General features: G+C 41.4%; 1 protein-coding gene across 1 annotated transcript in view; it reads left to right on the top strand.

The window, feature by feature from the left end:
* Nucleotides 1-25,607, top strand: part of ANO6 (anoctamin 6) — a gene marked incomplete at both ends in the record, with an annotated part of 70,495 nt that extends 44,888 nt beyond the window's left edge. Inside the window, 14 exons of the mRNA XM_084276891.1 lie at nucleotides 877-992; nucleotides 1,429-1,563; nucleotides 2,876-2,981; nucleotides 4,215-4,275; nucleotides 8,016-8,161; nucleotides 9,620-9,697; nucleotides 11,177-11,402; nucleotides 12,300-12,469; nucleotides 12,916-13,013; nucleotides 15,740-15,870; nucleotides 16,634-16,839; nucleotides 23,665-23,864; nucleotides 24,344-24,449; nucleotides 25,401-25,607. Of these exons, the coding sequence (XP_084133017.1) occupies nucleotides 877-992; nucleotides 1,429-1,563; nucleotides 2,876-2,981; nucleotides 4,215-4,275; nucleotides 8,016-8,161; nucleotides 9,620-9,697; nucleotides 11,177-11,402; nucleotides 12,300-12,469; nucleotides 12,916-13,013; nucleotides 15,740-15,870; nucleotides 16,634-16,839; nucleotides 23,665-23,864; nucleotides 24,344-24,449; nucleotides 25,401-25,607 (1,986 nt within the window). The remainder of the gene's footprint in view (nucleotides 1-876; nucleotides 993-1,428; nucleotides 1,564-2,875; nucleotides 2,982-4,214; nucleotides 4,276-8,015; nucleotides 8,162-9,619; nucleotides 9,698-11,176; nucleotides 11,403-12,299; nucleotides 12,470-12,915; nucleotides 13,014-15,739; nucleotides 15,871-16,633; nucleotides 16,840-23,664; nucleotides 23,865-24,343; nucleotides 24,450-25,400) is intronic.
* Between the last annotated feature and the right edge of the window lie 308 nt (nucleotides 25,608-25,915).

Genomic DNA, 25,915 nt, shown 5'->3' with positions numbered 1-25,915 from the left:
TTTAAAGCAGAATAAAGACAAATCATGTTTCTTGTAAGTAACCCAAAGCTTTACAGGCTAGAATTAATATCATTCGTGACTATCCATTTTTAAAGTTTCCTTTTAAAGATTTAAAACCTGTCTTGCAGGCTATTTCTATCATGGAGGAATTTGGACTCAGTATGACTAGTAATTAATGGCTGTTTTTATATGATTAAAATTATATATCACAGCTGCTCTGAAAATCAAAAGTAGCCTGTAAGTTTCTGCAAATGTCACTTGTCTTGTTGCATCACAGATACAGAATGGAAATTTTCCTCAAATAAAATAGGCTTTATTGAAATAGATTTTCAGATAACCAAGTAAAAATCACAGGGTTTATCTCCATGAGAACTCTCTTTCAAATTTAAAGCAGAGACTAGAAGACCTGGATTTATCCCTCAGTCCTTCCAGCCTTTGTTCTGGTACAATACTATTTTGAAGCAAAGCATGTTAGCATGTTAAAGCTACTTAAAATCCATTTTAATCCAGTCCTATTCTCTAATTACAATGGATTGTTTTCTATTATTCTATCCCTAAGTGCCAAGATGCCAACATGGGCTTAAGTTTAAGTTCTTGATGAGTCTCTGTTGTTCTCAGCTCACATATGTAAAACAATTGCTTTAGCATTCGGTGCCTTCCCCACAACCTTATATCCTGAATCCTGATGCACTCCCAGAGCTGCCTTCCTGCTCGTTTTCCTGGTTTGCAGTGAGACTGGGCTAAAAGGGTATTCCAGGCTCTGGCTTCATGGCATGAATTCTGCAGAGAGGAGAGCTGATCTGTGCTGGTTAGATTAACGGTGTTGTCTTCTCAAGCTTAGTGGTATCTTCTTCTCATGCTCTTTCCATTTTGCAGTCTAGTTTTAGGCACATGTCAACCGATCCCAACTGTCCAAGTGAACGATATCTTCTCTACAGAGAATGGGCTCATCCTAAAAACATTTTCAAACTGCAACCCCTGGATTTCATCAGGTTGGTGTGACTGGGGCTGGGCTAATGCAGAAGGAAATAGGAATTTACGAAACAGGTCTGGTTTGGGGGATGTCAAAGAAAGCAAGTACATATACCCATGTAGCTCATGCATGGGAGCATACTTTAACTTTGGTTTCACAATATGCCAATTCAAGAAAAGGCAACCACTTATTTTTTTCTTTATGAGGTATGGTCTTTCTCTCTTTTCCCTTTTTGCCCCCCTTCCTATCCTCTTAAAAAAGCATAAAAGTGGTGATAGAAATACCAAGCTGCAATACTTCTGCAATCCCAAACTTCAAACCAGAGGAATATGACAATACAAGTTGTCACAAAGTGTGTGAAATTAAGAGGCATTTGAAACAGAAATGTGAATTTAGTTGCATTTCAGGGAGAAAAAAACAGCACAAACCAAAAACCAAACCTTTCTCCTTCACAGGAAATACTATGGAGAGAAAATTGGAATCTACTTTGCTTGGTTGGGCTTTTACACTAATATGCTGGTTGTGGCTGCTGTTGTAGGAGTCGGCTGTTTTCTGTATGGATGCCTGACAAGGGACAACTGCACATGGAGGTAACTGATCAGGCCTATTTTAATATCACGTGAGATTTTGATTAGTCCCCTGCAGAGGGGGGCTGTACAAGGTTCGCAAGACACTGAGTAAAAAAAAAGGCAAAATGAAAGGGCCTGAGAACAGCAACAGTTCTGCATTTGAAGGTAAAGGCATAAAATATGAGATAAGAAGAGTAATGGATGTCCATGGCCCATTACAGTAATAGATATCTGAGAATTTGTTAATTTGTCCTTTTTGTCATATTTTTATTTTGCACTTGCTTCACCACACCTATTGCAGAAACACAAAGAAAAACATGACAATCAGAGGTCAGTGCAGATTGCCATAACACATCATTTCCATTGTGGTGGTCCTTAAAGGAGATATCCAAAGACCTTGATAAAACCCCCAAAATGTATAGAAGAAAAACAGCACAGGGGGCTTCAGCTGCTCAGGATACATTTGGAGGAGAGGCAGAGTCATGACAGAGATTACCTCATTAGAACATGACAAAATTCAACTATGGCACAACAACCCCAGAAAAAACACCTGGGTCACTATGCCAAATAGCCTACAGGCCGACGCACTCTACACCCACCTCTGGAAGGGGGTTTAAAACATGCTGAAGGGCTGTTCCAGAGCTCCACTCCCATGGCAAATTTATACCCATTTAGCCTCATGCCGGTATTATCATTTAGTTAAATAAATAGTTCACCTCCCTCCCTGGTGTTTGCCCCACCAATGCATTTATAGACAGCAATTACATCACCTTTCAGCCTCCACCATTCTAGGTTAGTACACAGTAGTTAGATGGCAACTCTTTTGTCATCTCTTAGGAGACAGATCTGCCGTTCCTTGAGCCATCCTAGCAGCCTCCCTTGGCATGTTGTCCAGTCTGATTCCCTTTAGAAGACCTCAGGGACTAGATAGTCATTTTGGTTCTGCAGCTCTCTCTCGCTGGTAGACAATGTTCTGCTTCCTTCTCCCTTCGGACCTGCTGTGATAACACGTTTTACGAGCACGCATGTGTTGAGTTTCCTACTGAAGAGTGTGAGATCTTTGAGGAGTTGTTTTATTTTTAATGTGAAGAGTTTTGTGAATTAGCACTATATAAAAGGGATGGAAATCACTTTCCTCCTATGTCATCCATTTTTGACATAAGGATGAGGAATGGAAGTGGGGATGTGTTGCTGGGGTGGGGGAGGGAAATTCTTGAGAGCAGATCACTGGTAAATCATTTCTCAGTCCCCTGAGATTGTTGCATTGCCCTCATGTGTGAAAAAGGACTAGAGAATTTAGTGTTGGTAAGTGACTGACTAGTTTTGTTTTTAGCCAAGAAGTATGTGATCCCTACATAGGAGGTAATATCATAATGTGCCCTCAGTGTGATAAAGTATGTACCTACTGGAACCTCACCATCACTTGTGAATCATCCAAGGTAACTACATTTACAGCTTATAGACTCGCTATTGAGCTTTAGTTGTGCTTTCTGTAGTACTACAGATAAAACAATGTTGTTACTCCACTGATATCCTGCAGAATTACTGCAACTATGCAAACAGTTGTTCCTTTTGATACAGAGACTGAACTTGGGAAAGTAAAACCAATAACATTGACTTGTCTGATCTGGTCTAAGATGAAAAAAATTGATTTTTTTTTTTTAACTTCACATAGCTGCTGAATACTTGATACAGGGCTAGGGGGGTTTTAAATTGAAAAAGAAACACTTTGGTTTCATTTGGGGGTAATTCTTCCTTTTTGTGGGGCAAAAATAACAAGATTCCATTACTAAAGTCTTGATTCTGTAGCTCTGAATCAATTTTGCTAAGGAAGTGTTTATAGCATGTTGCCCCTCCCTCTTCTGGGTCCATGCCTTGAATTTGATATGTGTTGCCAAGCAGGAGATGGGTACAGGGAGATGCTGATGTTGGCCATGACAGAAGCTGTGACACAGCCATGTCCTGTTAGCTGTGACACAGCTCTTGTTCTGAGTTCCTATCTAGAGGAACTTCACTTTCTTTCTCCATTACCTTGTCTCACTTGGCTAGCACTAGCCTTTTGTCATGCCTTTCCATAGATTCAGTCACCACCAGAACAGCAAGTTTTCAGCTATTCATCAATAATATTTTGCCCCAGCTCTGTGCACTGCTTCAGCTCTCTTAAAGGGTAAAAACACTAAGAATGCAGGGAAAAGGCTAGGATGGAAAGAAAAGGCAAACTGTGACCGCAGGGGTATCTCATCAGAACATGTTTTTACTAACTAGTTTGATTTGTTGTCATCCTGCTCATGAGAACCAGATGTATCCCTCGCCTTTTTGTGGCTGTGCTAACAATACATAACTCTACACCGAGTTCCCAGACCAGAAGCACTGTTTTTCCTCTTCCTTCACAACAGATGGAAGGAACTTTGATAGCACACCATTTTACTGTCCTCTTGCTGCCTATTTGGCTTATATTTTTAATTCTGGGCTTTGCATTTAGTCTCCTTAATTTACTGGAGGGTGGTGTACACCGACAGACATTGAGGAAATGCTATCGATAAAAATTGTTTATTAAGCTCCATAAAAGCTAAAAATCAACATGTTCAGCAAGCAGCTTCTGTTCTAGGTCAGGATAGAAGAAAAACAAAGGTCAACTATATTTTAAGCCTTTTTTTTTCCTTTTCTTTCAGAAACTCTGTGTATTTGATAGCTTTGGAACACTGGTGTTTGCTGTATTTATGGGAATATGGGGTAAGTCAGTTTCAACAACTGTGGTTTGTCATCTAATTTTGGCCAAGCCTCCAGCATCACCCAGCAAAACGTGGATAAATTTGCAGCGACTTCATTTTCTAGCACTCTGGAACTCATTAGTAAGTAGTTCTGTGGAAGATAGATTCACGGGAACCCTTTTTTAGCATTGTAAGAAAACAGAAAAATCCTAAGGCTTAAAGTTGGTTTTCAGTGTCTGTTTTGTTTTGTTTGACTTGGAGAAAAGTCCGAGAGAAGTGATTAGAGCTGCCTCATGTTCATCCAGCAGGAGCCAGCCACATGCTTAAGCGTATCTGGCAGAAGAGCTGGGTTTTTTCCAAAGAGCTTTGGAGCTGCCTTTGCCTATTAACATCTGCGTGACTGAGCAAGGCAATTGAAAAAATATCCATTTCTTACGTTTCCCAGGATTTTTTTCCTTCTGTCTTTATCTAAGAAACTGGTTGTAAAAATTATAGGGGTTACAAGCACTTTATCTCTTAGCAGAGAAAACTTACCTGAAACCAGGATGTTTCCCATGGGTGAAACCACCTGGTGCTGTGTTGAAGGGAATAGGCAAGGTTTATTTTCCCAGAAACAGTTTCATTTGTTCATATTACCAACTTTGTTAACTGGCTTTTATTGCACTGTCTTATCCAGAAATTACCAAAATTAATTCAGTGTTCAGTCTGTATACAGGATGCTACAGAGAAAATAACTCATGTAACACTTGGAATTCATAAGTAGGCTGCCAAGAATGCATAATTTGCTTTCTTTGTAAAATGCATTGTATTTTTATTTCTCTGTGATGACCTAAAGTGTTTAAAAATAGCTATAGCTTTAAAAAAATATTAGATGAAACATATTATTTCAAAAAGAAGGTTTCTTTCAAAATATACTCTGGAATCAAAATACCGTCAGGAAATTCTCTAAATAAAAGAAAATTAGAAGTTTGATACTAATGTAATCTTCTTCTGTCATCTGAATAGTTAATTTATTTGCAATTTACTTTTTAATTAAAATTGTGTTTCCTGTTTTGAAGAATGGTTCCAAGAGTAATAATTAAAAAATTAAGCTGCATGGTTACAGTGATGGCTGCAAGGTCTATTAGTATTCTTGTCATAAGTCCACTGTATGAAGAGGTGAATTGTATTACAGAAATTAAGTCAAAATTGTACTGAATCCAAATGACCCATGGTCCTGGTGCAATTCCAGCTGTAATTTCCATCTTGCTCTAATACTTTGGTAGATCTACTGGCCCAAAACAATTAAAATATTATTAGATTTTAGATATATCATTGCATCATTATCGATACACTTTTAATAATTCACAGATTCACAGAATTGTAGGGGTTGGAAGGGACCTCCAGAGATAGAGTCCAACCCCATAATAATTGCTTTTGGGTTTGTTTTTTTTTTTTGTATATTCCCTTCCAAGATCTTTAAGCTTTATTATATATCAGGGAGTTTGGCCTCAGGAATTAGTCCTCTATACATTAATACTCTGGACCACCACTTCTGCTACTTCTCCCATGATGGTATGACTAGATTGGCAAAGGTGATGAACAAGAGGCAGCTTCCACTTCACTTGTGGCCATCACTTGGATCCCCTCCCTGAACAAGATCAGTTAAACAAACAAAAAATTCTTGAAGTGAGGCATTTCTTTTCAGGCCCTGGTGACACAGCCTGAGAGGCAGAATGCCTGGCCCATACTGAATGGCAGTGTCAAGGGACATGTGAAAGGGAATACACAAATTACCAGTGTGAGGTGGAATTAGTGCTCGGATCTCCTGATTCTGTAGCGTCATTTGTTTCCACTGTTGAAAAAATTCTGGTTCAAAATAAAAGGAGCATGTTGAATCCAGCCAGCAGCTCCTTCCCTGCTCTGAATGATGCAGTTTGGCTGCTGCCTTATTTTAGGTGGTAGAAGTTTTCTTTGTATTGGGGCTGAGAGAGATGTCCCCATGTTATGTGCTGTGCTTTAACTGTTGGCAAGGAGGCTCTGCGCTTCGGGACTCCCTAGCAACAGCTGGATTTGCAGCTGGAGCAAATCAGTGGAGCCTGTAGCTTCATCTGCTTTGGGCTGGGCAGCAGTTAGAGGTTTATGGAAGACCAATCTCTTTGCTGTGCAGAAGGAGGAAGCTGTGATCCTCTGGGCCTTTGTGCTTCTAAACATGAACTAGCGGAGAAGTCCTTGTGAAAGAGGCCCCTGAATAATCAGGGAAGGAGGGTTTCCTGGGGCTTTCCCTGTGTGCAGATGCCAAGGTCATCTCACAGCCCTGTCCATAGAGGTTTCTGTGTTTAAATGCTTTGGTTTGGGGTTTACTGACCACACCTGATTTTGGAAATAACCTTTAGTGTTTGGACATGTAACTGCATGCCATTGATGTTTCATCACTGAGGACGAGGGGCCAAACTTATGTAAAAAAAACCAATTTTAGGGTTAATTACTCCCAGACAATTGGAGCAATAAGTGCAGTGACTCAATGCTAACTCCTCCTGGAAGCAGTGCTGCAGAGCTGCCACACTACTCATTTGATCTGAGGATGCACTCTCTTCAGTAATAAGGCATCCAGGTGTACGGGGGAGCGTGGTACCGACACCCATCGTCCTGAGGTCCTCCCAGCCTTCTCAGATGGGTCTGTCATTGCCTCTGTTGAGTGGAGACCTTATTACTGCCTGTAATTACCTTAAAGGAGATTGTGGAGAGGTGGGTGATGATCTCTTCAGCCAAGTGACAGGTGATAGGACAAGGGGAAATGGCATTAAGCTGCACCAGGGCAGGTTCAGATTAGATGTTAGGAAAAAAATTCTTCACTGAAAGAATTGTTGGGATGTGGAACAGGCTGCCCAGGGAGGTGGTTGAGTCACCAACCCTGGAAAGACGGGTAGATGACGTACTTAGGGATATGGTTTAGTAACGTTTATGGACAGTAATGTTTGGACTCGATGATCTTAAAGGTCTTTTCCAACCAAGTCATTCTGTGATTCTGTAGCCTGATCTACCTGCACCATGTCTCAGGCCAAGGTAATGCCTTCGGCTGGATTCATGTCTGGCCAGTACCGCTTAGGCATCTGTGTACCTGGTCACTCAGTGCTTCCAGTTGTAGAGGCACAGTCCAGGGAATCTGCTGACCCAGCCCAGAGAGTTTCTAAGCTCTGTGCTATGCAGAAAGAGCTGCAGCCCCTTCAGAGTTGTGCTAGCAGAGGAAGAAGGACAGCTATGTTTTAACTGCTTTACCTGAACTGGTTCTTGTAGTTTGCAAACTGACAATTTGTTTGCACAGAAATCACAAACTGAATGAATGACTATGAGCTTTTTTCTTGTGCTAATTTCTGGCATACTGAGTCCTGCACTCTCCAGCATTTTGTTTTCACCTATTCACCCATCTTGCTTTTTAACACACCCCACGATAAACCTTTCCAAAAGCAGTCTATCGTATGAAATCCGAAGTGCTCAAGCTCTAGGCTGAGGCAGAAAGCAAATAAATTTCTCTTTATTCTTTAGCATATACTTACACCTCCATTTACCCCAGGTTTCTCTTACTTAAGTGCCTATGTAGCCAAAGCAATAATTGCATAAAGAATTAGATTTGGCTATTTTCGCAATCGCATTAGCCAATGAGGGGTTTGTTCCCTGTCTGTGGAAACCTGTAAGGAAAACTGAGCCACATGGTATAGCCCAGGGGTGAAGCAGTGTCCGACACTCACCTGGTATTGCACACATTGTTTATCTCCTGAACAGTTACGTTGTTTTTGGAGTTTTGGAAACGCCGTCAGGCTGAACTGGAGTATGAATGGGACACAGTTGAGTACTTGGAGCAAGAGGAGCAAGTTCGGCCAGAATATGAAGCTCGGTGCACTCATGTGGTAAAGAATGAAATCACACAGGTGAGGATTATTTTGGTAACAGGTGATGGACACATTGTGGGAGGTCACTACACAAATGGGGAATTTAGACCAGAGCTGTACAAATCAGCAGTGCGTCGAGAAGAGTTGATAACCTGGCCTGGAAACAGTGAACATAGATAGTACAGATGTGTGGGAAGGAATTTGTACCTGACTGGAGGCACCCTAAAGAAGTTATCTGTTTGAGGAGCTGGCACTGCTGAGGTCCCCACGTCACAAATGAGCAAGTAGGTATCGTCCCCAGCTTAGGAGACTAAGTCTGCTTTATTAAATCCCCCAGTAAATGATTCAGAGTTGCATCCAGAGGCCAAGATCACAGTGCATTTGCTATCTTTGCCTAAGAATGCACCAGGGGAAAAAAAGAAGGTGAAATAGAGGGAAAGATGTAACATTATATATTGTGCCCAGAATGAGGTTTTTAGCCAAAGATGTTTCTGTTTGAAACATGTATAAATAGACATTGTTGCTAAGTGCATGTGGATGCAATTACGATTAATAACAGCAAACTCACAGGGGTAATCCTCATTTCAATGAAGTAGGATTCATATTTATGAGGATCTTAGTTTAGATCTCTATTTATTATACATTTTGAGTAGCTTTAGCTTCTGTAGCTCACTCTGGCTCAGGTTCACTTTTTATTATTCTCTGTCAATATATTACTCTGGCATTTATCTGATCATTTGCATTGCTTTTAGATTCCATTCACATTATACTAATGTTTATTAGAGGGCACTTGAAAAGTTTCAGAATTAACTGCTGTGGTTGAAGCTATCCTGTATAGATTTTTTTTTAATATCTCATATAACAAAAATCCTGCTTCTTTTTAAAAGCCTATAAACCTATGCCACCTTTAATATATAAAGTCACAGCTAGAAAGTTCCTTTCAGCTAGTTCAAAGAGTGAAGAATATGATAAAACGTAATGGTTTTGATCTTCAGAGATCCTATAAAGTCTCAGTGAATTTTCACACCACTGTACTGAGGTAAGCATTTCCCCTGGCTAAACCCACCCTATTGTTCCTGTGAGACTTGAGGAATATGGAGATCGGGGACCAAAATTTTAGTGCCTGCTAATTTTAGCCAATGAGATTTGAAAGATAACGAACTTGGATGCTGTGATCAGCAAAGGAGGATCGGTCCATTGAACAGGACTATGCATCCTGTCATAGCTGATGTCAGTAAGATCTGAGAGCGCACAGCCTCTACAGAAGTCATTTTTGTCTTAGGATGGGCAGCAGGAAAAAACTCACATGTAATCAGGCAAGACCTTTGAATTCATGAATAAATGTGAGTTGCCAGTATAACAAATCAGGAAACAAACAAAACTTGTCTTGTTTCTTTTTTTTCTGCCCTCAATATCGTAAAGGGTTTAGTTGGAGGACACTGAAAACATGAAGAAAAGATTGGGTACATCCTTGATCCATTTCTAAATCTTTTACAGCAAGAAGAACATGTGCCATACACTGCCTGTGGGAAGTGCATACGGATGACTTTCTGTACAAGTGCAGTCTTCTTCTGGGTAAAGTTCTCCTCTCACTCTTTCGTCTCATTAATTCACTTCTCTAGTAAGTGTCTAAAAAAAGATGCTTCTGAGCTGAACAAAAGGCATCAATGGAACAGGTCCTGCTGGATTTCCATCTGATGTATGAACTAAGCCAAAAAGGTGTGGACCCACATGAAGAGATAGCTGTAGTGACCGAATACCCATTAGTACACAGTCAATAGCAAAACGTGTATCAAAATACCCTGCAGCTGTAGCTTGTGAGTTATGCTTCCCAATGTGGTTCATTGGTTTTTTCCTCGTTGTTCTAAGACAAATGTCTTTGCTTTGGGGTGGGGGGACTAGGGGAAAGACTGGTTTGCATGCTTTCTGCCAGTTTCTGTCTTACTTGCAGCCTTTTGCTTCAGTATCATGCCTCACCGTCCTTGGCCTCCTTCAGGGTTTTTGTTTCACTTAACAGAGCAAAGCTGGGTGCTCTCTAACCTTGCCAAGCTGCTGCTTTAATTATAATTATAACTGGAAAGCAGTCCAGTCACCCATGAAACAATGTGCAACATGGTGAGCATGCCCAGCAGAGGTCTCCATGAAAAGCTCGGTGGTTTAGCTTGCCGAGTGTCCTCCTTGCCCCTGGCACAAGCAGCAGCTGGAAAACACCTCATCCTAGGTGACAGGAGACAGATGGGAGGTAGAGTCATGCCTGGCAGCCCAGGAGAGCCTCAGAGTTAACACATCTGAAACACAAACACAAGGATATCGACTGGCCAGTGGATTTAAATAGGCAGTACTTCAGGGTGAAGAGTTTGGGTTTGTCATTTGTGTTACTGCACTCTCTTATTACATGCAGGAGAGGGAAGTAACCAGATTCATGCAGAGGTAGTGAAAAGCAAAAGAGATTTGCAGCTCTGAGGACCTTAATCTGAATAATGGCTAGAGAAGGTGCAAGAAATAAAAGCAACAGCAGAAGCAGAGAGGAGATGGCAAGCAAGATGGGATGCATTATTACAACTCCTACAGATTGCGTGCCTTGGCTTAATATTTCTCTGTTCCTTTGAGGGGTCTGTAGTCTGTGACACTATGATGTAAAAGAGATGTTACACCCCCCTCCATAACCAATGCGGGCTTGCTCGTATGTTTGCCATCCTGCCAGTGACCCAATGTCAAAACAGAGAGATTTCTTTCATCACACGCCTCAAGCTGTAACATTTGATTACACATCTCATTATCTACACTCACATTGGTACAAACCGTGTTATTAGTCATAAACCAGACCACCTCTTTCCTGCAGATTGACTATGCCTCCTGAACAAAAGGTTTCTTTTATGCATTCTAGATTTATTGCCTTCTATCTTACTGGAGCATCCTCTTGCGCTCATCACTCGATGGAGTGACAGGCACACAATCGGTTTCCTTTCGCCTATTGCAAAAAGTGTTTGAAACTCGCTTTTTCCCAAAGCCAAGTGGTTCAATATTAACATCTCTCTTGCCTTCCCTTGGCAGATCCTTTTGATTATTGCTTCAGTTATTGGAATCATTGTCTACAGGCTGTCGGTTTTCCTGGTGTTTTCTGCAACGTTGTCACAGCACATTAGTGGAACGGAGGCAATCCGCAAGTACCTGACTCCGCAGACGGCCACTTCAGTCACCGCTTCGCTCATCAGCTTTATAGTCATTATGGTTCTCAACGTCATCTATGAAAAAGTGGCAATCCTGATCACTGACTTCGGTATGCCACGGCTGTGCCTCAGATAGAGACTTGGGGTAAAATACCAAGAAACAAAAAATTGGCATTTGTATGTATAATAAGATTTCATATAAATGAACACCTGTACCACACATTTCAGAATTTTCCCACCAAATCACACCGTGCCACCTAGAAATTCTGCAATGCTGATTTTCTCAGTATCAGAGGAATGTGATATTCAACTCTTTGCCTGAAAACCCCTTATACAGCCAGCACGAAAGAGCAATTGTTTACAGTTTTGTGTTTGTGAAACAGACACAGCAAAGAAAATTACTATAATAACCAAGCTTTATGAAAACAGATCAGTAACGCATAACACATTCAATTAGATTAGCTTTTGTTTATGGGGAAAATAGCTATTTTCTTGTAAATAAATGAAATAAGGTCACTGTTCCAAAGCTAGATACCATTCCCATGTTATTAAATAGATAAACAGTCACAAATATTATTATTCTTTATATCCAGGCCATCAACATTATAGCAGCTATTTTACTTTAGATGTGTGAAGTAGTGTGGTATTTTAATATAGTTTTATTAATACTGTTTCATCAGTGCAAAGTGTTACATTTGCATCTTTCCTGAGTCTACTCGATGTGGGTACTTTTTTTTCCCTGAGTTATCAGAATTTTTGCTTGTTCTTTTTCTTTATTGTCAGAGAACAGGTTTTTTTTTCCTTTTTACAACACACATTGTTTTAGAATTAGCATAACAGTTACACTATACACAGGGATTGCGTACAATCTAATTTATAATGCTCTCAGTCATATTAAAGAATATGAGGCACATATATACTATTCCAGGTGAGGTTCTAAAGCAGCTTGTAGGTTACTTGTAGCTTGGCTTTTTTCTTATTTATTTTTGTTGTTGTTGTTGTTGCAGAACTTCCAAGGACACAGACTGAATATGAAAACAGTCTGACAACAAAAATGTTCTTGTTCCAGTTTGTCAACTACTATTCTTCATGCTTCTACATAGCCTTCTTCAAGGGTAAATTTGTAGGCCACCCTGGAAATCCAGTTTATTGGCTAGGAAAGTATCGCAATGAAGAGGTAAGAATGTATGACAGTGTTGGGTTTTAAAGAGCAAGAGCCATTAGTCCAGGTATTCTGCTGCAGTTAGAAGTGTATAACATAGCAGTACATACTTACCGTGAGAGTTCAAAAAGTGACTGCCTCCCAAAGTAATCACCTGCTTAGTAACCCCTAACATAAAGGAATATGACATGAGACTAGCTGGGCTTAGAACTGTGTGCCACATACCTAGACAAGCTTATTTTCCCATGGCCCAATGATCTATGAATTGGCATACAGGAAGGGGTAACCCTTACCCAGTGACAGCACAGTACAGAGCTGCAGGACTTCACCTAAGGAGCCTTCCTATATTGCTTTAAGAAAAGTGGTTATAATAAGCTAGGAAGGCATTATTTTAAATGCTTCATTCATGCCTGAGAAGTTACCCAACTTCAAAAAATTTTCATGTGTCTCCCAACCTTCAGTGTGATCCAGGTGGATGTCTCCTTGAACTAACAACTCAGCTTGCCATCATAGTGGGAGGCAAAGCAATCTGGAACAACATTCAAGAAGTGCTTCTCCCGTAAGTTCAACCTCTGACTAATCTGCTCTTTTGTATTTGCAAGACGCTGCTTTTGCTTGATGCGTTCAGGCACTTGATCACTACATTTGAACTATGTGTATTGTATCCTAAAATAAGGCTTGTCTTTTGGGGCCTTTTTAGACAGTTTGGATATTTTCGGTCTGGTAGCTCTGAGCTCCTGTCTCCGTCATTCTGACTGATCTTAGTTCTGATCAGAAATGCTTCCTTCCTCTGTAAATCAGACTCAGTGTGTTTCAGGTTGGGTATTTAAAACAGGCAGTAGAAACTCTGAAAATATTAAACTAAACACCGTTGCTTAGTGGAATGATTTGCTGTTATACATTGAGCTTTTAAAAGTCATGCATAAGTTACTAATTCAATTTGTTTGTTTTTACAGTCATATTTGACATTCATAATGTTCTCTGTCAGTGGGGCAGATCTTTGGAAGGTCATGTAAACAGTAAGCTAAGCACTAATCACAAATGCTCTCCATTTAATTTAGGTTAAGACACTAACCAGGGCTGTCTTCCTTCTCCTATGACTTGATCTTTATTTTATGCTGCTCGGTGGCTGCTATGCTGCTTGGAGTAGGGAACTCCCAGTTTGCTCCTGGCCTCCTGAATGCCAGAAGCACCAGCCTACAGCACTGCATTCCTTCTGACTGTGGTTCTTTCCAGCCCACTGTGCTCCTTTGCTTCACAGTGACCCCACATCAAAGTCTGTTTTAAGTGCTGTGTAGGGTGAGGATAGGGTGCTCTGCTGAGATAGGGTTCCTCCAGACCCTAATGCTCCATATGTTCTGTTGGTTGCAAGATAGACTTGTAGACCAGTCCTTCTTTTCAACATATTCTTTTACCTGGGGAAGGGTCCCTAGACTGAGCATGCCTGCAGATGCCAGTTCCAGACATAGACAACTGACTCCCCATTCTGTGTACAGGAACTATATTATCTGACCAGAATTTTGAATTCACTTCCCAGGATGACAAGAAACATTTAGGTGTTGAAATGCTGAGTATGACTTCTGGATCTTCCCTAACTACTCCCTTATTCATGCATCTCTGCAAATATAGAGAACCCTGTGGGTTTTTTTTTTTTTTTACTTTGTTTGTAGACATTTGCCCACACTCCCCTTATTTTTTAATATGGTTCTTTGCTGAAAATGGCTACAGCCAATTCATCAGTTTTCTTAAATTCTCATGCAAGCCTTTCACATGAGGTCAGCCTCACCTCTACCCCTGGGAAGGTGAAGGAGCAGCTAACCCAGGTAACCATTTCCAGGCGCATGAAGGACAAGAAGTCATCAGGAGTGCTCAGCATGGATTCACCATGAGGAAATCATCACTGACCAAACTTCTGTGATGAAATGACTGGCTCAGTACATGAGGGGAGAGCAGTGGGTATTCTCTACCTGGACTTCAGTAACACTGTTGACACTTGTCTTCCACAAACGTCTTGTAGAGAAGCTGTTGAAATATGGGCTGGATAAACAGATAGTGAGGTGGACTGAAAACTTGCTGAATGGCCCATCACAGAGGGCGGTGATCAAAGGCATGAAGCCTAGGTGGTGGCTGTTCGCTAGTGGTATAACTACAGGAGTCAGTACTATGACCCATCCTGTTTAACATCTTCATTGATGATCTGGACAAGGGGACAGAGTATACCCTTAACAAATTTGTTGATGACACCAAGCTGATAAGTCAGAGGGTTGTACTACCACCCAGAGGGACCATGACAGGCTGGAGAAATGGGCTGACAAGAACCCTGTGGAGTTCAAGAAGGGGAAGTGCAAAGTCCTGCACCTGGGGAAGAACAACCCCATGCATTAGGAGGAGTGTTGCCAGCAGGTCGAGGGAGGTGATCCTTCCCCTCTACTAAGTACTGGGAAGTCCCCCCCTGGAGTGCTGTATCTAATTCTAGGCCCTCCAGTACAAGAGAGACATGGACAGACTGAAGAAAGTCCAGCAAAGGGTCACGGGGATGAAGAAGTGACTGAGGCACCTCACTTATGAGGAGATGCTGAGAGAGCTGGGACTGTTCAGCCTGGAGAAGAGGAGACTCAGGGGGATCTCATCAGCATGTGCAAATACATGAAGGGTGAGAAGAAAAAAAGAGATTGACAGGGTAATCTCAGTTACTAATGCCCAGTGACAGTACCAGAGGCAAAGAGCACAAACTGAACCACAGGAAGTTCCCTCTGAACACAAAAAGACCAGCTTTGTACTGTGAGAGTGACTAAGCACTGGCATAAGTTGCCCAGAAAGCTTGTGGCGTCTCCATCCTTGGAAGCAGTGAAAAGCCATCTGGACACAGTCCTGGGTGGTCCTGCCTGGGCGAGGACTGGTTCAACCAAAGGACCTCCAGAGGTGCCTTCCAACCTCAAGCATTCTACGATGTTGTGATCAGAAGAAATTAATTTGTCTAACCACAGGCCTATATTTAACTTGGGTTTTTTGTTAGTTTGAATTTAATGTAGCCATCCACCTCTACAACATAAGCATAAACTACTATGATTGCCCTTTTACATTTTTATTTATGGTTGTAAATAAAAGCTTTCAGGATAAGGCAACAGAAGATTATACTCAGGTTTGAAGGAGGTTTCAAGTAATTCAGGAATAACTGTCTCCACTGTTCAAAGCTATAACAGCACAAATGTCAATTTTTTTTCCTTACTGAACTTTCTAGGTTATTTTACCAATGTTAGTGGTCTTTTTCTCCCTGGCTGATAGTTGGGTTAAGAATCTGATCGGAAGATACTGTGCAGCTGCTAGATCAGAAAAAGTTGTTCCACGCTGGGAACAGGACTACCACCTGCAGCCTATTGGAAAACTTGGACTGTTTTATGAGTATCTTGAAATGGGTAAGTGTCAGTTTAGCTTGGATTTGCTATCACTGCTGGATACAAACATGCTATAAAAAATCTTGATGCAAGCAATGCTTTATAGACAGAGGAGACATGAATGTTTTCCAAGTTTTGATGAGCTGTTATAGATAGCTGTCCAAGCTTTTATTAAGCAGCTACCCCTCAATCTAATTTATAACTAGGGAACAGGATGTGATTGTACAGGGGGAGCTGCTGCTGCTTTGCCCATCCTCTGAGAAATGCATGCAGAAGGCAGAGCACTGCCATGTTGCGGTGTTGTACAGCAGAGCCCTGTGTCAGTCTACTCTGATAAGGATATGTGGTCACCCGTCTCTTGGGAGCTGGCAATTCTCTGGCTTGTTGCCACCATCTATTCTGTCCCAGCATTGCTTGTGGCAGCACCCAGGCAGCAGTAACACGATTGTTGGTTCGGGCTTTCCAGCACAGCACTGAGACAGAGAGTCATTAGATTTCCCAGTCTTCATGACAAAGACATAGGAATGAAATGGATTTTTAAACAAACTGAATAGTTTCTCTTGGTAACACTGATGACTGGTAAAGTTTCTCTGTCCCTCCTCCTAGTAGTTCTTTTCCGTACTGTTGTGCTCCTGTCTTCTCAGATATAGGATTTGCTAGGAACTCAGCTGCTTTTCCTGCGTCTCTCTCCCACAGTTGGAGTATATAAAGTTTACGTGCTTATATATGCTTATCTGCAGTAAGTGAAAGCCTCATCAGTGTACATAACCTCTCCCTTTGGCAGTTATACAGTTTGGTTTTGTCACTCTGTTTGTGGCATCGTTCCCCCTGGCCCCTCTCCTGGCTCTGATTAACAACATGTTGGAAATCCGGCTGGATGCGTGGAAGCTGACGACCCAGTTCAGGCGCATGGTTCCACAGAAGGCACAAGACATCGGCGCCTGGCAGCCCATCCTGCAAGGCATAGCCATTCTGGCAGTGGTCACCAACGTAAGTACCGGGCAAGCAACTGCAAAAAAGTAAAGTGGCTTCACCACAGGCATTGTGGGAATGCCACGTGTGGCAGTGGAGCACATATGATCCTAAATTGATTACAATCACCAGCCCCTTAAGACCTCAGCCCCCCTCAGTTACTTTTCAGATGTTTCGGAAGCAGAATTTGGCTGCTGTCTAAAGCACTACATCTAAAGAGAGGAAATTTTATTAAAGCTGCAAGAGTCTTCAGAACAATCTGTTACATAGGAAGAATATAGCTTATCTTTCCTAAAATCATAGCACGTGGTACAGAGACCTCTTTGGAAAGTCTACAGCTAAACACATGAAATTTAAAATAAAACTAGGTTGCAGTGTAGCTAGGTTGTAACTGATTGTTGTTCCTAATTGTTACAATTCTTATGGACATGCCTTTATATTTAAATTCACCTTTAGGCAAATTTTATGATTAAAACAGAAATTCAGCTTCAATAAAATGTGGGCTCAAAACTGTAGCACTTACTTATTGAGAACAGAAGGAATTTTCTGAGAATTTGCAAATTAACCTGGGTTTCAGTTGGATTCTAAATTCATTTTAAGAGGTTCTTTAAAATATTTAGAAAAAGTTGTGGGTTTTTTCTGATGAATATACTCCTAACAATGACATTCAGTCCTTTCAAATTTCCCGTATCATTAATTCACCAAGATCTCAACACATGGGCTGCAGTGTGGAGAGAAAGGCAATCCACTGGACTTTACCACTGTGAATTATTTAGTTGCTTATTCTTGAACTGTAGTTAATATATGTTGTCTTTCCAAAAATTCCCAACACTGGCCTTTCTCACAAAAGCAGTGACCACTGGTTTCCTCTGCAGGGGCAGTAACACTGCAGATTGTCCATAGTTAATAGGCCAAATGTTTCAGCAAAGTCACTATTTTCTACTGCTGTTGGTGAGATCAGGGATTCCTTCAGACATGCTTAAAGGTAGTAACTTCCTCCAGGACCTAGCCCTGGCAGTCACAGTACCTTATTGCGCTCACTAGGAGCTTCTGGAGAAAGCAGTTGAGTCTGAAAACAAGAGTTTGTCTTAGTCCAAGCTTTCACAGGAGGCTCTGCCTGTTTGGAGAATGGTGGACTTTGGGTAAGAGGTGGGAGATGGAGGTGAGCACTACTGCAGAAACTGATAGCTAGGGGACTTGCTTCAAGTGAAAGAGCAATTCAAATTTAAATAAGGGCATGAACCTATTTTCCTGTATCTCAAGCACCTCTATAGCCATTAGGTACTTGGGTGGTCTGGGGTTTCCACCCCAAGGTTTCTGCTTTTCAGAAATAATGAGATGGGTGCATGCACCTTCTCTTCCCACACCCAGGTGAGTGTCCCTGCATATTGCCCTCTCTCTTTCCCCCACTCTTGAAAATCTTTGCTTTCCCCCTAGAAGGCTGAGGCTATTTTTGAAGAATGTGCCCCTTATTACAAGAAGCACAATGAGGTGCTGGAGTGGGTCCAGAGAAGGGCAACAAAGCTGGTAAAGGGTATGAAGCATGTGTCTTATGAGGAGTGGCTGAAGGAACTGGGGTTATTTAGCCTGGAGAAGAGGAGGCTGAGGGGAGACCTTATCACTCTATACAACTACCTGAAAGGAGGTTGTAGTGAAATGTGGGTTGGTCTCTTCTCCCAAGTAACAAGCACACAACGAGAGGAAATGGTCTTAAGTTGCATCAGGGGAGGTTTAGATTGGGTATTAGTAAAAATGTCTTCATTGAAAGACTGGTCAGGCTTTGGAACAGGCTGCCCAGAGAGGTGGTGGTGTCACCCTACCTGGAGGTCTTCAAAAAATGTGTAGAGAAGCACTCCAGGACATGGTTTAGTTGACATGGTAGTATTGGACAGATGGTTGGACTTAATGATGTTAGTGTTTTTGTCCAACCTTAAAGATTCTGTGATTCTATAATGAGAAGATGACCTTCCATGTCCTGACTGCCTATTGAGTTATTAATTTCTCCGTAGATTATTTTCATTATTTTGGGTGTTGGTGGTTGCACCATATAGAAATAGGAGTGGATTTCAGTGATTCAAAAAATTTTATGTGTCAGCCTCAGGTACCAGCTGTATTTTCAGGTATTTGAAGGTCTCCCAAAATGGTCATTAATCTTTTTCAGAACTTTATTTCTCACTATAGCAGTTCATCACTTACGGTAAACATAGCTAGGATGCAGATAGGGGACTCAGGAGAAAATAAAGGTAGAGAATTAAGCACAGAGAAATGTCAGAAGCAAAAAGGCAACTCAAAGATGGAAAATTTGCAAAAGAATCTGGGAGACAAACAACAAGCTAGAGCATATGCTCCAGCTGTTTCACACTGCTCTGCTGAGGCAAGCCGAACATAAATCCAGCTGTTCCACAGGCATGTGAAACATCCAAGGCCTACTAGTAAATCTGGTGTTAAAATTTCAAATAAAAATGATGCAACTTTGGTAACACATGTTCAGACTGTTAGAAATGTCAGGTGACACCAGAGATACTTTGGGGATCTTTTTTTAGTGCCTGTGTAAAAGAAAAAATTAATGATAACTCTCCCAGCACATTATGGAGATGGTGCAAATTCCCAGATGAAGCATAACTACAGTAAAGTAGAAGTAACATTATTGGTGCATCAATGTCCTCTTCTTTTTTCTTTTTTTTTAAACTATGCTGGTACAAATCTTAAATATAAAAGGCAAAGAAGCTTCTGGTGCCCTGGAAGAAAAACAAATGTTATGCTCTTGGATAAGCTAACTGTCTTTCCTAGTCAATCCATCTGGGTCTGGTAATCATAGAATCACAGAATTGTAGGGGTTGGAAGGGACCTCGAGAGATCATCGGGTCCAACCCCCCTGCCAGAGCAGCTCCCTAGGACAGGTCACACAGGTAGGTGTCCAGACGGGTCTTGAATATCTCCAGAGAAGGAGACTCCACAACCTTCCTGGGCAGCCTGTCCCAGGGCTCTGTCACCCTCACTGTGAAAAAGTTCTGCATATTGGTGTGGAACTTCCTATGCTCCAACTTGCAGCCATTGCCCCCTTGTTCTGTCTCCACAGACCACTGAAAAGAGGCTGGCCATTTCCCCTTGTGACCCACACTTGAGATATTTTTAAACATTAATAAGATGAAATAAAAATTTGGATATAAATCTTAAGATTGCTTTAAAATATTGTTCTAAGTACCTTAGTCATAGCCTTTATGATATTCAAGGCAGAGTTAAAGGGGCTTTGGTGACCTTACGGTGACTCAGCCATGTGTGGGCTTCTGTCAGGAACATGTTCATGCTCTGCTTTGCGTTCTGCAGAAAAATGGCCCAGCAGTATTTTTAGGTCTCTTATCACGACCCTTCCACAACCCACCTGAGGCTAATTGGAGATATGCAACCTTTTTTCACTCCAAATTCCTCCTTATGTGCTATGGTCCTCAAGGCATTGCCAAAAACATGAGTCCTCAATGAGCAAAAGTATATTGACAGCTTGGGTTTACTGTGTCCTCCTTGACAGGCACTCGATCCCAATGTTCACGTGACTGGTAAGTGCAGGCACATTTCTTTCAGAGTTACTTTTCTTGGAGGTCCTAGGCACTCCATGGAGTCAATGTCAGTGTGAGTGTGATGTGTCTGCCACTGACACCAGAGGGGGGGCTATTGGCACGCAAGGGGCACAGCACCGTACACCATCATGTTCAAAACACCCTGCTGCAGGTGTTGTAAGGACATCAAAGAGGTCACTGTTTCTTGCTAATGAAGTGTGGGCTATAAAGCCAAACACTAGATCAAATACTAGAAGCTGTTTTATTCCTTTAAGTATGTTTTTTTCTTGTTTGACATCCAGGATCGAGCACAGGCCACAGGTCTTTCCTTCCTTTCCTCCAGTTTTCCTTATTACAAAGAAACTGTTTCTTCTCTTGTATGTGACTTGTTGCAGCTGATTAGACCTGAGTAGTGCATCATCTTCTTCCTGTACTACCTCTGGAATAGCTTGCAAGCAACTTTTGCACAAAACTACTAGTTTTGCAACTTGCCGCTCCAGCACTGGGCTTGCTGTTGCATGATACCAAAGCATCTGTTGTTGATTTGAAGATTGCTTTTAATTAGTTATGGTATAAATGGAAAACTGTGTGCAGTAAAGCTCGAGAAGCAGAGGATGTGCTATTTCTTTGTAGTTCTCCAGTGCAATACTCTGAAATGCAGCCCATAATTCAGGAGGAAAAAAGTTTTTCCTTTGAGAGGATGCTGTAGGATTTGCTTTCCTATTTCTGTCCTTGCAGCACTCTGGAGCACATCTGGAGGTTGTTCTGAGAGGGGGAGGAGAGTGGGATGTAATGCAGGTTTAGGATGATGAGAGACCTGGGGCCTTGCAAAAAAAAAAAAGTCAATAAAAGCAAATATTAAGTTGTCTAAATACCATATTCTGGCATTGTTCTAAATGATACACAGAAGCCACATCAAACGCATTTGGTCCATAGGGAGAAGGTATTTTTTTGACTAAATGTTCAGTTGCTATTAGTTCATTTGTAGTCTGACTGGATGAGTTAATGAAGAGTAAGAAATTTTATTTAACTAAAACTTCCTGTGCTTGCACTTCAGTTAAAACCAGAATAATTTAGGTGCGAGGTCTTCTCCTGGCAACTGCAAGACACAGTAGTATATATTTCTTGTCAGCCAAAACCACCTACTCTGCGTGTAAATATAAACAACACCTAATTTTCACTTCATTGCACGCTGGCATGTAATGCTTAGAAACAGTTTTAAAAAATTCATGCCAACTGCATTTGATTTAAACCAGAGTACAGTACACACACACACACACAAATATTTTACTTGATAATTTTAAGCAAGTTTTTGTCAGTCTAAGGATGCCTCCCTTTCCTTTCTCATCAACCACACAGCTTTCTCTCAAGCGGACTCCAACGTAACGATATTCTGGAGAACCGGACACAGATTTTGGACCACAGCCTCTATCATAAGCCTTTTTTTCTGCAAAGTTTGCCTTAACTAGACTTTAGCTCTTAAGTACTTCAAAGTAAGCCAACTCAAAGGGTAAGACATTAGGACAGTGTTCAACATCTGGCAGCGGTGCTACTTGAGGTGGGGTGGGTCTTGCACCCCTCCTTTCAGTTCCTTGCCCATTCCCTTCCCTGTCTTTTCCCCTTGTTGCTGTCTCTGGTGCTGTGCTGGCACCAGCACTCTGGCAGACACATGACAAAACAGATCCTGGAGTGGGTCTGGCTGGGATTCCCCGACAGATAAGTGCCACCATCCCATCTGCTGCACAGCTGCAGGAAAGCCGGAGTGACTGCTAGGTGCAGAGGCAGGAGGGACGGTGGTTGTTTTAGCTAGCACTGCCACCAAAGTGTTGTCTGAGGAACTGTAGAAGAGGTGTCCGCATTTTCTTTCCGCCCTTTCTCCACCCTCCCCTTTTTTTACAAATGTTCAAATACCTCCTCTTGCTGGGAATGCTTCACATTTTTGCCCCATCCCGTGAAAATAAGGAAATACAAACTGCAGGAGTTACAGGTTGGCATGAAGGGGAATAAAATACAGATATTAACAAGCTCTTACGCTCCTCTGATACCCACTGCTGCTTAACTTGGTGCCTTCCTCTGTCCCACACACTGACTACAGCTTTTTTCTGCCCCTATTACATATTTCTGTCTAAGCTTCTCTCCTCCTCATCCCATTAGACCCCCTACATTCTCCTCCATTTCTCTGCCCTGGTTCCTTCCATTGTGTTGACAAGTGTTTTTCCCCCTGCCATGGGACAAAAGACTTCTCTTTCAACCCTGGAGTGCAGCTCCTCACTCCCTCCTAGGTGCTGGGTCCCAGAGACGCCTGTCATGGTCAGTTGGCCAGGCAGACACTTGCTAGGCACTCAGCTGCAGATCTCGCCAGTGGAAAGTCTTCCTCACAGGGAAACCTTTTGAATTTGCACTAGCAGAGGAGGACCTTGGATTAAACATAACTAACCTGCCCTCCAGAATAGGATGTTTTGAGAAGTTCATGAGTTTAGAAAAAAACTTCCCACAACAAACCCACAGATCCAATTTCCTACCCAGCTTGTGACTAGCAGACTGAGTAGGACAGGGACTCTCTTGGGAGTGAGATAAAAACAAATGGTCACGTCATATGTAAAACAGCACTATGCAGCTGCCACTAAAAAAAATATATCTTGGCATCAAAAGCAGTTTCCACATGTACTGACACTGAAACTTATGAGTCAACAACTGCCAAGATGAATTTGGTCTGGCTCTCACCTCAGGAGGAGTGGGATGTTTCTAGGGTCAGAGATGGATCATATATATATATATGTATATATATATATATATATAAATACAATTTATTTAATTCTTTTATTCAAACCTCAGTCTTCCTTGTGAAATATAATTTTCTATTATTGAAGGACTCTTCCATTGTTCCCATGAGCTTTATCAGGCAGGATTTCTTTAGGTATCTCATAAGTACATCTGACAGCAAGCATGTTTGCTGAAGGTTACCTTACAGGACTTTCAGGTGAGATTGGCTGCTGACCTCCACTGCCCACTCACGAGGAAGAAAGTGTATTCTCCTATCACTTTTTTAAGGCATCCAGTAATTTAAAAACCCTACAGAGTGCACATTCCAGAAGGAGATTGTTTTATGCCCCTGAGTGACTATGTGCACATTTACAGAGGGAATCACTGACAATATGTGCTGGAAAAGCACATATTTTCTATTTTTAGCTCATACTGTAACTTTTGAGATACTAAATATATGGCAAAGCCATAAGGCTTATTTCTTAAACACTCCTCTGCTTTTTTGTCTTCTTTTTCTGAAATGCAGGCTATGATAATTGCTTTTACATCTGATATGATTCCTCGTCTGGTTTATTACTGGTCCTTTTCGGTCCCTCCTTATGGGAGTCACAGCAGTCACACTATGAAAGGGTATATAAACAGTACTCTTTCAGTCTTCAATGTATCAGACTTCAAGAATGCAAGCAAGCCGTTTTCCCCCTGGCTTGGGAACCAAACGACGTGCAGGCAAGTGTCAAATAACCATTCTTTCCCAATGAGAAGAATAAATATATTTTTTTAATATCTGAATCATCTCATTCAGTTAACAAAATCCAGTAAAAGCTCTTAAACCACAGTAAAAAGCCAGCATATTTTGAATGACAGATCTGAGTGGAAGCGGAACCCTTAAGTTCACGCTACTCTGAAAATTCTTACTTTATTTTATTTTTCTCAGAATTCATAATCTTCAAGGAAAAAAAAAACACATTACATTTTTAAAATTAATTCTTAATACGTGGCAAAAAAGAAAAGAGAAAAAAAAAGGACGTTTCAGGCAAATACAGCTTATTCTGCAGACAATAAATTTACCTATTCCTGTAGTTACGTGCAGCCAACTGTTGCTGGATGCATTAAGCAGGAACATGTCTTGCTCCATCCTCTGGCCACAGTGCCTAACTGCAGAGGTTCCCGAGACGTAATTCCTGACTTTCCTACATTGCTTTCAGATACCGGGATCTCCGTTACCCTCCTGGTCACCAGCACCAATATGAACATAACATATACTACTGGCATGTCATAGCAGCCAAGCTGGCTTTCATCATTGTCATGGAGGTAAGCGTGTAGGGGTTCGAGCATTGCTTTTGGAAATTTCTCTTCCCTCCTTGCAGAAAAATCTTTTAAAGGTGTTCTGCCCAGGCACACAGCTATCAGAGCTGGAGATATGTCCTAACGTGGGCAAGAACTTGGGAGAAGTAAATAAAGTGTAGCACTGGTTAAAAAAGAAGTCTCTGAAGTCACTACATCAGCGAAGGATCGTCACTCGTTTGCAGTTCCTTTTCTCCAGAATTATAAAATTGCTCTTAGCATCAGAAATGAAAGGGACAGTTGCACCAAAACAATTTTTACATATGATGAGGAGAAGTTTGGGCGCAGCCTCACGAATACATATACATAACACACGTCCACCAGCAGAGCAAAGTGTATAAAAACAGTCGCTGCAAGAGATGAGGCTCACGATGAGCACTGAAAAGTGATTGCTCCTTCTTCCTCTGCAGCAACTGTCTGGGCTTATGAAAGATGGGAGTCAGTCCAAGCTGAAGGGAGAGGAATATTAGGTATTATTTCATTATAAAATGTACTTAGGGCCTGATCCAGGAACTACTGAATTCATCAGAAAAACACAACTGGTTAGATCAGAGTCCCCACAGCAGAGAAAAGTCCATTGCCCCAGAGCCATTTCAACAAACCTAAAACAGCTCTAAAAGACACTGTAACCAGTATTTCCACGCAGGAGGGTAAGGACTGGATACCAGGGCACGCAGAGAAATCCTTGTTAAAATCAGGATTAGAAAATCAGAAATTCTTGTTTATCAGCCAGTTTTTTCTGTTCATCAGTCATGTCTGCTTTTTGAAGTGCTGTTCCACTGTGATAGATACTGGTACAGAACCAGCTCAGAGTCTTAAGAGATAATGTGACATTTCATTAATAATAATAATTACGATTGTGATTATGATGTCCTGTTCAGCCTGACTGACTTCTTTTTTCTTTTTCACCTTCCCCAGCATGTCATATACTTTGTGAAGTTTGTTATTTCATACGCAATTCCGGATGTATCACAAAAGACCAAGAGCAAGGTCAAACGAGAGAAGTACCTAACACAGAAACTCTTGCATGAGAATGATCTCAAAGTTGTGAAAAAAACCATGGGGAAAATAGCCGACAAAATTATCAGAGGAGTAGACAGCACTTTACGACCTAAAGCTGAATAAGTACTTTTTTTATATGGAATAACAGTATTTAGCCAACTAATACCTATCCAGATATTACCAATAGCTAATCAAATACTTTGGATTAATTCCCTTTACTAAGCATCGTTTCTTGCAACTGTTACCTGCTCATTTACCTGTTACCCTTGGAGAAATGCAACCACTGCGACTCAAATAAGAGTTAACATTTTTTTTAACAGCTTTTGTAGGACATATTTTTTTACATGTGAAGATAAAAAAATTATTTATCATCTTAAGACAGTGCAGATTAATTCTCAAATACATGGAGTGCTTTCCACTTCATTTAGGCA

This window comes from Gallinula chloropus, assembly GCF_964237585.1.
Source record: "Gallinula chloropus genome assembly, chromosome: 1".
NCBI lineage: Eukaryota > Metazoa > Chordata > Aves > Gruiformes > Rallidae > Gallinula > Gallinula chloropus.
This window is presented reverse-complemented; position numbering and strand designations above follow the sequence as displayed.